Source organism: Triturus cristatus, chromosome 11, assembly GCF_964204655.1.
Source record: "Triturus cristatus chromosome 11, aTriCri1.1, whole genome shotgun sequence".
Taxonomy (NCBI): Eukaryota; Metazoa; Chordata; class Amphibia; order Caudata; family Salamandridae; genus Triturus; species Triturus cristatus.
This window is the reverse complement of record NC_140594.1, coordinates 787,728,405-787,741,614: the sequence shown is the minus strand read 5'-3', so window position 1 is coordinate 787,741,614 and position 13,210 is coordinate 787,728,405. Positions and strand designations below refer to the sequence as shown.

The window sequence follows — 13,210 nt, the reverse complement described above, 5'->3', positions numbered from 1 at the left end:
TTCCGAAATAACAAATAGAGACAAAGATTAGACCTTCCCCTTTTTCTTTGTAGAATAAACACTGTGAATTGTGAGACTATAAAATTAAATAAAAACTACTTATAAAAAAAGGTGACCACCATTATCCTGTAGAAGGCCTCCATTAGAGGGATTCAGAAGTAAGGCAGGTAAAGTATTTGGAGAAAAAGTGAGGAAACAAGCACCACATGGGAGCATATACACAGGTGTTCCTTTCACTACAACTTTTCACCCACACGTAGCAGGTTCAATGGGATGGCTTGAGTCATCGTCATTTTTTGGTGATTTCTACGCTCGTGTTGCTCGCAAGGTCTCATCTTGCCTGTCAAACAGAAACTTGAGCGATTATGTTGAGCGTCCTATAATAACATATTTCCGCCTGATTCAGTGAGTAGCACTCTTGCAATTATGATGCTCCTGGGAAGTAAGAAAGGTGGCAAATTAAATAATAAATGGGGCAAATTCTAATGAAACTAATATGCCAGATACAGTGGCGATTGCTGCATAGCTTGAATGGGGGAGGGGGAGGGGTTGGGGTGAACGGGGAATTAGGGGAATAATAAATAATTTTTAAAAACTCACCTGTCGACGACGGCCCCCTCGGTGCTCTTCTCCGGATCTCCTCCCGGCATTTACTGGGGCCCATTGGCTCCCTCAATAGCATAAGGGCAGCGCCAGGATTGGTCTGAGCAGCCAGGTTTGTCGCTTAGACAGTGCCTGGGAGCGTGTGCTGTGTCTCCAACCCAGCTGTGCAACACAGCTGGGTTGGAGAAACCTAAGTGCGCCTGTCTGTTTGGCTGGCCTAAGACGGCCAGACAAACAGACGTGCACTTTACAGTGCCCATCACTCCATCCCCTGCCATGGTCTGGCCTCGTCCCACCCTACACTGGCATCGGGTCTGTCAGTCAGTCAGTCCGCGGAAAATAAAAGGATAATTTTATTTTTGCTGACTGACTCTGACAAGTGGGGCGACGCTCCTCTGCCATTGCGAAGGAGACACCCCTGGCCAGACAGAAATACTACAGGCATTGGACAGCCCAACCGACGGTTCGACATTTCCATTCTTACAACATTGTCCTTAGCAGACCGCTTACTTGCCTACTGTTAAAAACGTCAGTGTAACAATGTAGTACTGTTTTAATAATTCATAAAGAGAGAGGCTAAACATACCTTAGAAATTTCCCCATCGTGGCCTTCTAATTTTGCGATGCACTTTTTAGTTGTAGCACTATACACCCTGGCGGAACCTGTGAAAAAAGACGTGTCAAAACTCGTTTTTCAGTTTGGGTATTTATAACGCTCCATTAAAAATTACAATTAAACAAATGTCCATGAAACAATAAAAAGTTACCTCATGCACTAAACATTTAGTAAAACGCATTTCTTACGACAAGGCGAAAAAGCATTGAATTTGTTGTGTGCAGTTTGTCACCTTACTGCATTCTGCATAAGCACTAAAGCGATAAAAGAAGTTAAAAGAATGTCACAGAGAACTAGTGGTAAGAGATGTAGTGACTAAATATATGAAAACGACATTGTCTTAACTGATTTCCTAGGATGAAACCTAAGGTGTGAGATTAATGATTACATATAGTTTTGCTAATTTTGGGATTTAATGCAATGTGTGCCAGCCTTTGAAAAAGAGACAACTTTCCTATAATGCATAGGACATACATAACCACGTTTAAAAGGCAAACCACTTAAACCCCTGTGCCTAAAAAGGAAATAAATGTGTGTGAAGTAGTCTGGTTCTGCTGTAAAGTGCTTTAATCTCCTAGGGCCAGGTTCGCACTATAATTATTCTGAATTTAGAGGTGAAAAAATTAACTTTCGAAGTGAGGCAGAGCATCTCCCTTTCAAACTAATAGTTTTTGAAGCCCCCGAGTAGTTTAAAAAATCCACACACAGTTTTAATTTCAGTGTTTGAGCAATTGTAATCATCACTGTTTTGAAATATTCATTTAAAAAAAATCATTTAAATCCAATCCAAATTTGCACTCAGGCAGAAGACTACACACAGATTCAACGATTAAATTGCGATAATCACACCAGCTCTTAACCCAGTCGGCGCATCCAAACACTAGAGCACGACTTGTCTAAATTGTGGCCCGAGATGGCAATGTGGAGGGCGCACAAAATGGCGCATCAAGGGCACATTTTTAAGAGCTTACAGTTGTGAAAAAATACCTTTCAAAATGAGGCAGAGCAACCCCCTTTCAATCTATCTGTTTTTAAAACCCCTCAGTATTTTTCAAAATCTATAAACAGTTTCAGCTTTTGAGCAATTGTAATCAACAGTGTAAAGAAATATTAATTAAAAAAATGTTGAGATCCAATCAAAATTGTAATCAGGCAGACGTTTACACACAGGTTCAACAATTGAATTGCGAAATCACAACCCCTGTTACGCCCCCCCCCCCCCGCTTTGCCTGCCTACACGTGCTGCACCACCAGACGGTCCTAAAGCGAGACCTCTGAATGGCATGCAGACACTATGTACCTTCACTCTCATGTGTGCTGAGCTTCAGAAGGATGGGGCTGCCTACAGTTTCCTCTTCAGGAAGATGCTGAACGAGGTCTCTTTGCCCCAGCCACTGTATAGGTCTCCAATGAGACAGCAGAAACTGTAGAAAGATGTACAGCATAACATCCTGAGGGTAACCAATGTAAACAATAGGCCTACAGAATATACCTTAAATGCTATTCTTTGCAGCAGGCAGAGCGCATGTCCGGATTTATTGAGAGCCATGGGAATAGACCGGTTTTGGGAACTCTTTGCAGCATTCCGCAGTGTTTGAATGAACATATCTTGCTCACCTCTCTGTCCTCCACATTTTGTTCTAGTCATGTTCTCAATAGGAGCCCACTAAGATTAACTCCATATAACTAATCACTGGCCATTTTCTCCTCTCTGCCTCACAGACCACCACAATTGACAGTGTGCAAATTTAATATCAGCAAAACAATCAAAGCTATCATGCACTTCCTTAATTTGATGCAACTGCAATACACTGAACATTGTAATGCAGTCAACTAAATAATCACCAAACAATACAAAATCTTTAAAGCCTCAGCTGCACAAAGGAAAACACTCCAGTCTCCTCCATCTCTCTATGCTCTGTCCCAAAGCACACCTATTTAAACCTTCTTCCCCATCCAGGGTTGGAACACCTCTGCCTCCCTTGAATCCACTATGCACGGCAACATTGTCCCGTTCACCATTATTAGATCCCTCTCCAGAAAAGCACTCACATCACACAAAAGTCAATGCACCCTTTGTACAAGGCATTTTCCCGATGCAATGAAAACTGGAATAATACACCAACTACTAGAAAAAAAGCAAACCTAAACCCATAAAACCTGATAGCTTCCAATCCATCACAAATCTACCATTCCTTAAACATATAGGGGCATATGCATCAACATTAGCATTTGCGATTCCTTATTAGCGAAAAATAAGGAATCGCTAATAAGGAATAGCAAAAGGCTATGCATGTAGGAATCGCTATTCAAATAGCGATTCCTTAACATTCCTTATTACCGAATCGGTAATACCGAATCGGTAATAAGGAATACCTACCCATTCATTCCTATGGGCTTGGAGGCCCATAGGAATGAATGTAAAGCCATTCTGTATTAGCGATTCGGTATTACCGAATCGCTAATAGCTGGAGCACTTTCAAGGGTGCCAGGGTGTCAAAAGGACACCCTGTTGCACCCCTGAAAATGATATGTGCACATATGTTGCACACACACATGCTCTAAGGGCATGTGTGTGCGCAACATGACACTTTGAAAAATGCACAAAAGTGCATTTTTCAAAGTTTTTGCAAATTACCATGCAGTTCATCTTCATGGTAATTTGCTCCCCTTATTAGCGAAATCGCTAATTTTTTAACTTTGATGCATTGCATTTAAGGAATCTCACTTTGGGATTCCTTAAATGCAATCGCTATTTAAGGAATCGGTATTTAAGGAATCCCTATTTAAAGAATCGCTATTTAAGGATTCCTTAAATACCGATTTCTGCTTTTGGGTTGATGCATTGGGATTGGGAATTTTTTACTTAATACCGGGAGCTAATAAGGAATCGGTATTTTACCGACTGGATTTTGGCTTGATGCATAAGGGTGATAATTGAATAAGCAGTTGCTGTTCGGTCAAAAGATCAAAATGAACACACTCCAGAATCCAAGCCATGGAAGCCGCCTATCTCATTTTAAAATGGGGCCCCCGCCTGTTGCCCCGGTCCTGCTCTTAGCCATGATAGAATCACTGCCTATCAATCTCAGATCAATATACTTTTGTCACTCATGCGGTTGAATGGCAGAGGATTACACAGGTTCTCCAATCTCTAGGTCCAGCCTCAGCTCATCCAGTTAGGCACTTCCAGCTACCACTGTCTACTGGTAAGGAGTACCCTATTATTGTGCCATACACGTTAACTTTGACTACACACTCAAAAGAGGCACAGCAAAGGTAACAAGCAGAGCAATATTTCTTTAGGTACAGCAAAGCACTTGAGATGAAGGCGTCATGCAGCCCCTACAAGACCACAGTGCAAGCTGCTGCTGAAGGGTGGTGGCCGTGGATTACCAAAGGAGCCACATGCAATGAAAGCGAAAGTAAAATGAGAAACATGAGAAATAAAGCAAGAAAACGATACAATTGTAGCTCCATCTTCTTCCATAGAAACACTTGCTCCTCCACTGTTTACCCGCCCATCACTATTTTTCTTTTTACATCTTTCATTTGTTTATACATTGATGGCCTGGTAGCTGAAACTTGCATTTGAACTTCTACATAAAGCATGCTTTTGCAGTCATTTTACTAATCATTTTTTTTATTTCTACTCCATGATTGGAGTCCAACATCTTTTAAACTGTAAATAAAAGAACAAAATGGCAGCTGCATCATGCAGTGTGCGCGTGCACACATGTACATGGCTGTAGCGCCATGACGCATATGAGCGCTGGTTTGAAAAACAATACTGGTGTACACATCTTCATGCTTTTTCCTTTTTGCTTATGCTAATTAACATCGAAAACTAATATTTTTTTCTTTTGGACGAAGTGGAACAGCATCGGCAAAAAGCTTCAGAAAGGCATAGGTTTTCATTGCTTTTAAAAGGCGAGATATAGGTTTTGTGAATGCTGGTTCTAAATTTCTTTGAGTCAGTCCCCTAACCTCTCTGGGAACGGTGAGCTTCAGTGGACAACCCTTGATGTTTTAAATTGTTGTATGGAAGTCCACAGAGAACTTCCTGGCCAACATATAGCTTTATGGACAATGTGTTGGTCCTTCTTGTTATGCTCGTTCTGTGCCAATTGGTATATGATTAAAAAGAGATATTTTTCTGGCTTGCGCTTTGCATGGGAAGCAGCTCCGGAACCTCCAATCACACACAGAATAGGCAAAGTTAAGCATGTATTTTGAAGTTGAAAAGTTTGTTTCACTTCATGCACAATCCTTTATACCTACTTTTTGCAAAGTTACAGTGTTTATCTTTTGAACTGAATAATATAAACGTGAATAATTGCCTTTTTATATCTGTTTTTTTTACCAGAAATAAATCCTAAATAATGGGTATTTTTAGGCATTCACTTTTAACTGCCGTGTCTCCTAACAATGCAATTTATGTTCGAGGAGGACACGTGTACATCGCACTGTATTAAACCCCGTATCCTGCGTGCAATGTAAATATATGTATGCGTTTCTACTATAGGCCATCACCTCAATTACACCTCTTCTTCTTAAATCAATAGTATTTCACACCACACAGGCCTATCTGCCAATAGCAGTTCGTGTCAAAGTACTTTCTTATAAATGAAAGCGCAGGCAACATGCTAACGTGCAAATCAAAACATATCTCTGTAAATTAAAACGTACACACCTTTTAAACCGCTATCGACTTTCAATGTGATATGTAATTAACTAGGTAGGGAACATCTGATTACTTCTGTTGAATAAGATTGCGCTTTGGACAGAGGAAGGCGCATAAATTCAGAGACAAATTATTTAAGTTAATTTCTAGAAAATTATGCATTATAATTATGATATATAAAATATTATATTTCTTCACCCCTGTCTTGAAAACGCATAGGAGAATTTATTTACGTTCTGTAGAGTTAGGGAGCGATGGACAGCCGACAGTAAACAAGCAGTGGCAGAGCCATAGGTTCCACCTTTAACAGGAGCGTACTGATGTAGGAGCTTGGCTGAAAATCGGGTGGAGGATGTGGCTAGAGAGCACATCTGGGTTTTTTCCCAATGGTATCTTAACAGCTGGATTTTCCAGGTGTTAAATTCGAATCTGGTGGCAAGAAAACTGGGTGCAGGAAGAGCAACCAAAATATATAAATGCGAAGCAGAATTACATATCGAAATATAACTCCTAATCGTGGCCATATTATTTTGTTTAAAAAAAGGGTTTGTTTCCATGTTCCACATTTGAATACGTGTTCAATCTTCAGAATGATTCAAAAGTACATTTCTGCATACAAGCTCTCTAATTCTCATAATATCCAGGTCTTCAAGGTCTTTACTGATTCTATGTATTAGGTTTCACCACTGCTACCCATGTTTTACCTTTGCTGTGTTGTGAAGCTCCAAAACTTTAAACTACACAAAAAGGCAAAATGAGTCACATTCAATTGTTTTTTTAATGAAATAGGTGAGTTTGTAAACATGTTTAAACATAGCTGACAAGTGGCTCCATGTCATGTATGTCTTCAGCCAATTCTGGTATTTTAGCTAACAACACTTTGTGTGTTGTGGCTTTGAGCCCATAATGAAAGTGTTAATAGCAAAGCTACAAGCCCCACAATTTCACATGCCATTGGCTAAAAAGGCAGGAATGCTTAATTAACATCAACACTGCTTGGTAAACCAGTAGGGTATTTTTTTTTAAATTTACCATAACAATGCCAGCAGGAGTGGTTGGAAGTTGTCTAAAGAGACACAGAGAAAGGAAAAATAATGTGCTGGCACAACGTTTGCTGAGCCCATCCATAGCGTAGAGGTTTGTGCTATTTAGGTGGGGCGCGTGCAACACATTGTGGTGCATCCTGGCTTGAATAGGTACAGCACATGCTGCAGCTGCTGCCCATGAGGGCCACCAGTGACTGCAGGACTTGTAAGCAAACACCAAAACATTTCAGAATGTACTTTTTTATGAATAAGGTGCTAAGTCTGCACAGTGTTTTTTCCGGTTATAAAGATGAGTGAAACCATTTTGATTTTTAGACAATTGGGAGTAAAAGGCTACAGAATTCATGTTAAGTTGTGACTTGTTTGTAAGGTGCATTTTCACCATATCTGTTTCATGGCGCTAATCCTATGAAAGACATGAATTTTTTTAAAGTGAGACAGAAGATCACTGGTGAAAGAGTAGTTCGTACAGAAGGAGCAGGCAAGTTCTAAATGGTGGAGGAAGGACCACTCACGGTCAATGCAGATCTGCTGAATCTTGGAATTTTAAGGAGAGCAGCGGCCTTGAAGCTAAGAGTATGGTTACGAATATAATGATGTACCGAATTCTTACTAAAACAGGAAATAGGCAAATATGCATTTGATAAAGATATACATACATTTAAATTATTTGTAAGACAAAGGGAGCCAATGAATTGTTTTCAAAATGGAAGCAGGATGTGTGAAACGAGAAATATTACAAATCATACACGGAATATGATTCGGCAGGTCCTGTAGTGTAGCTAATTGATATTTAGGCCCCAGATAGATTGCACTGGTGTGGTCTAACCTGGGTCTACCTTCTCTGCAACAGCAAGACATTTGCGGTCATTGATGAGCAAAGAAAGCTCCTTCCTCAGGGGCTAGGGATGAGAGATGTTGGAAATCACTGAGGTCTTAGATCTCTATGATTACTAAAAGGTCGGCTTAACAGAACCAATTGCGTTACTATTAAATGATTTGTGCTGAAGGTATTCCTAATATTTACCTTTGTACTCATTCAGTCATAATCATTTACTTAATTTTGATAGGTCCCAGAATTTTGGTTTTGCTCTTTTCAAGACTTTAATACCTTTTTTATATATTTTTGCTCTTGTACTTATTTACGTGTTTTATTAACACTTAAACTGTCTGGAAGGAACTTGAAACTTTAGAGGTATGCTATCTTTCCGTTACATTTTTAATTGTAACCAATGTATTGTATGTATCTGTTGAACATGAAAGGTACTGCATTAAAAAAAAGAATCCACTTAGGAGATTTGAGGGGCTAGACACATGAGAAAGACGAGCACAGAATTTTATTCCAAGCTTGCATACTGTGGAGCAGGCCCGATCCAGGAATTTTCATCTGGATGGGCCAAGGGTCTGTTTGGGTGGGCCAATGTGGGTCCAATTATTTTCAGTTCTGTAAGATAGCGTACAAGCCCAAGATTTACATCATATCTTCTTCCAAACAGGCATAGAGACCATCTAGAGAGTTATTTATGAGTAAGAGCTGTTGTCTATACTCAACGGCCCAACTCTTGTAATTTCCAGCAGGCCAGGCATTAGCATCAGCACGAGGATTCCAAGCAGACTGTAATAATAGTTCAAGGTTAAGGAGTTCCCTTTTACCATAGCTAAGCCATGACATTTCGCACTAGGAAGGCTGGCACTGAAAGCTTCATCCGGGCTTGAGCCTTTAAGCCTGCCTCAGCTTGAGGTCCTGTTGGAAATTCAAGCCCATAATGAGCTGAGCTATTATGTGGTTCAAGGCAGCAGCTGGCCTCCGGGCGCAATAAATCTTTCATGTTGGCCAGGTGGTATTGCCTACCATCAGGCTACCCCTCTTCCCCTCTCAATATATTTCTCAGATGATATTCGTTGAATTCTGCACAGGGCAGAACAGAATTCAATACAATGTCTTTAGGTACAAAAATATATAATTAATTTTTTGCAACTTCTGTGGTTTTACTCCACTACCCATGCCGTGAAGTCTGCACTATATAAATAATAAATGCAATATTATTATTAATAATGACACTACTAATAATAACAATAATAGAACATCATGGCTAACAATAGGTTCCTAATACTGAACTTGGCACAGAACCTAATGTCTTCATTTGCAGCCATGTTAGAAGAGTAAAGTCTGCACAATTTATTCTTCATACTACCCTTGTATTCTAAATGATGAATGTATTTCGAAGCCTCTTAGGCTCATTGTTTGCTTCCTCTTTTAGACACTACACATCTCAATTTCTGGAACAGTCCCTCTATGGCAGGCTTCTCCAATGAATAGTTCATGAGCTACTGGTAGCTCTCCAGCTACTTGCAAGTACCTCTCCTCTACACAGCCAGGCCGACTACATTAGAAACTTTTGGTTGCTTGAATATATATATATATATATATATATATATATATATATATATATATATATATATATATATATACCAAAATTAAAAAGCGTGTATTCAAGACATATGTGCATATTTTCAAAACTCAAAAGCTGATCTTTGGAGAAAAATGGCTACATTTCCAAAATATATGTAAAGCTTCTATATCGGAAATAAACCAGGCACAGTTTGTGGAGACTCCTTACCAGTAATACTGCTGGTAATGTTACATGTTGTGGACGCTAATCTAATCTTGTCTAATGTAGACACTGTTAAGACACTAATAATATTAGTAGCACAGGATGATTTTAATTGAACATAAGTAGTTGTAATTTCAGAAAAGGTTGGAGACCCCTGTTCTAAACCAATCCCTTTTCCTTGTACAGAGACAGGATATGAAGATAGGTATGCTCTTAATTTCACAATAATTTCAATATTCGCGTCTTAATTTTGCTGTAGTTCCTCTTTGCTAGTCTGTGCTCCATGCTCAAGTTACAATGGCTTTAGATTCAGACATGAACTTGTCTTTGAAACTTAAGAGCCAAAAGGTAGAGTTCTTAGGTAAAAATGTACATAGCCACAACTGTCACATACACCTTGTTTTTGTGGTAAAATCCCTTGTGGGGAAAAACAATGTTTCTCTATTGCAAGCAACGGTCTGTATGATTCCCATGTAAGTACTCTGTATAACTTTAAAATTGCTCCATAAACTGAGTGAAATATACTATCAAACATGTTGTATCCACTGTTTCAAATATTATATCAGCAAACAATTCAGAACACTTACCATCAGCTGAAGCAGTTGCAATAAACTGCCCTGTATAATCAAAGCAGACATCTAATACTTCATCTTCATGCCCTGTCAGTGTTGCCGTACACTTCCCATTCACAGCATCCCAGAGCTTCAATCAGGACAGAGAAAATACGGAGAAAACAAATATTAAGCTAGCAGAAGTTAAACCCCAAAACGGTTCACCAAATTTTAAAGCAAGAAAACACAGTTGAAATTCGCATAGCTACACCTGCTTCAGCATTGAATGATTTGGGTTTAGAAGGGCAGTAGAGTGTGTTCTCCAGATGACCATTAGAAATGTTAACTTTATAAGGCATCTGAACTTTGTGGAACTCTAAAGAGGGCACTAACAACAGCTCTTCCCATCAGGTCACCAACACACTAAACTTACAACAAAAAACATTAGACAGAATTACTAAAATACAGCCCAGACAACCAGCAGCTAGATACCATGGTACCCAACAACAACCTCAATCAACACATGCAATTCACATTTTTAACTCTCTATCAGGCTAGAAGATGCGTAGCAACTTGGTAAACCCTGCGGTCCGATTTCATTAGAAGTCAAAATCATCCTCCCTCAATTCATTCACAGTGACAGACATCTTTACAAAAACCTACATCATCATTTCTAGTTGAAACCTAGTAAGCTCCAGATGGACCGGAAATTCATGGACAAGGTTTGGAGCTATAGTAAATAGCGCGTTCAACTTAAAGGTACAACATTCTCAATTTTTTTACCGCTTACGTAGATGTGCAGTCCTAAAAAACGATCTACCTCTTTTGAAGTACAATGTCATCCTAATACGTTTAATGAAAAATATATTTACATCTCGGAGTGGGACAGTGCTTAATTTGTAAATAAATAGGTGCCAGTGCCGTCATCATGGGGCCACTGCAGCGTGCACAAACCATTGCCTCTGCAAGTGAAAGAACTAGCACAACAACTAACCATGACAAGGATGACAGTTTAGGTTATTTATGTCCCCGAAGCTATAAAAACGGCTTGGGAAGCTGGCATTAGTAATTTATAATGTGTATTAAATTAATAAACAACTGCTTTTGTGCTCATCTCTAAATTAAAGTAGGATTGTGTTGAGCGGAGCTGTGTTAAGTAGAGTGGTGTATAGTGGAGTGAACTAGAGAGGAGTATCATAGTGTGGAGTAGCATTGGGTGGCTCAGGGTGGAGTGGTGGAGAGTGGAGTGGCGTAGAGTATATTGGAGTGGCATAGAGTGGAGTGGCACATAATCGAGTGGAGTGGCATACAGCAGAGTGGCAAACAAAGTGGCGTAGAGTACAGGGGCACAAAATGGCGTCTATTGGCGTTGTGTGGGATGGAGTGGCATAGAGTAAAGGGGCTTAGTGTAAAGGGGCGTAGAGTAAAGGGGCGTATAGTGGAGTAGGATAGAGTGGAGTAGGATAGAGTGGCTCAGAGTGGGGTGGCATAGAGCGTGGTGGCAATGAGTGGGGTGGAGTAGAGTGGCAAAATGTGGTTTAGAGCAGAGTGGCATAGAATGGCATTGTGTGGAATGGAGTGTCATCAACTCGAGCAGTGTAGTGTGGCGTAGAGTAAACTGGCAGAGAATGTCATTGACTGGCGTAGAGTAAACTGGCATGGAGTGGTATAGAGTAGAGAGGCATAGAGTAGAAAGGCAGGAGGGGGTGGAGTGGAGGGGCATATAGTGGTGTGGCACAGAGTAGAGTTGTATAGAGTGGCAGATTGTAATGGGGCTGCATAGGAGAGTGGCACAGAGTGGAGTGGTGTTGAGTAAAGTAGAGAGGCACTGGTGAAGTGGTGTAGAGTAGAGCAGCATAGACTAGAGTGGCGTAGAGTAGATTGAAGCAGAGTGGCATAGAATGGCAGAGTGGCAGAGTAGAGTGGCATAGAGTAGTGTGCTGTGTAGTACAGTAAGTGGAGTGGTGTGGTCTAGAGTGGTGTACAGTGGAGTGGCAGAGAGTAGAGTGTAGCAGAGTAGAGTGTATTAGAGTTAAGTGGAGTGGCGTACAGTGGAGTGGCATGGAGTGGAGTGCAGTTAAGCAGAGTGGCATAGAGTGGGGTGGCCTACAGTGGCATTGAGTAGAGTGGTGTAAAGTGGAGTTGCGTAGAGTAGAGCGGCATAGAGTGGAGTGGTACAGAGTGGATCACAGAAGAGTGGAGTGGCATAAAACGGAGTGGCATAGAGTAGAGTGCAGGGGCAGAGAGGAGAGTGGCATAGAATGGAGTGGAGTAGAGTGCCATACAGCAGGGTGACAATAAGTGGGGTGGAGTGGAGTAGAGTGGCGTAGAGTAGAGTGGGGTGGAGTGGCATAGAGTGGAATTGAGTGGCATAAAGTGACATGGACTGGCATGGAGTGGTGTAGAGTAGACGGGTTTAGAGTAGAGATGCAGATAATAGGGTGGCAATGAGTAGAGTGGAGTAGAGTGGCGTAGAGTATAGTGATTTAGAGTAGGTGTCATGCAGTGGAGTAGAATGGCGTAGAGTGGAGTAGAGTGGCGCAGAGTAAAGTGGTATAGAGTAGAGTGACAGAGTGAGGTGACAATGAGTGGGGTGGCAATCAGTGGGGTGGAAATGAGTGAGGTGGAAATGAGAGGGATGAGTGTAGTAGAGTGGTATAGAGTGGCGGTGGCGTGAAGTGGCAAAGAGTGGAGTGGTGGAGAATAAAGTGGAATGGCATAGAGTAGAATGCCATAGAGTGGAAATGGGTGGTGCAGATTGGAGTGGTATGGAGCAGAATGGTGTGGAGTGGCATAGAGTGGAGTGGTGTAGAGAGGTTTAGAGTAGAGTTGCATAAATGGAGTGGCACAGAGTGAAGTGGAATTCAGTGGAGTGCCGCAGAGCTGAGTGGCGTAGAGTGCCACAGAGTGGCACTGTTGGAGTGGCATAGAGGGGAATGTAGTGGCATGGAGGAGCGTGGTATAGAGTGGAGTATAGTAAAGCGGCATAGAGTGGTGTACAGTGGCTTAGGTGACAGAGTTAAGTGGAGCGGAATGAAGTGGCATAGAGGGAAGTGGCACAGATTAGGGTGGAGTGGCATGGAGAAGTGTGGTAT

At 41.1% G+C, this 13,210-nt stretch overlaps 1 protein-coding gene across 1 annotated transcript in view; it reads right to left on the bottom strand.

Annotated features, from left to right (window-relative positions):
* Positions 1–13,210, bottom strand: part of DAW1 (dynein assembly factor with WD repeats 1) — a 151,127-nt gene that overhangs the window by 27,307 nt on the left and 110,610 nt on the right. Inside the window, exons 10-11 of the mRNA XM_085634505.1 lie at positions 10,152–10,266; positions 1,190–1,266 (exon numbers count right to left, since the gene is read on the bottom strand). Of these exons, the coding sequence (XP_085490631.1) occupies positions 1,190–1,266; positions 10,152–10,266 (192 nt within the window). The remainder of the gene's footprint in view (positions 1–1,189; positions 1,267–10,151; positions 10,267–13,210) is intronic.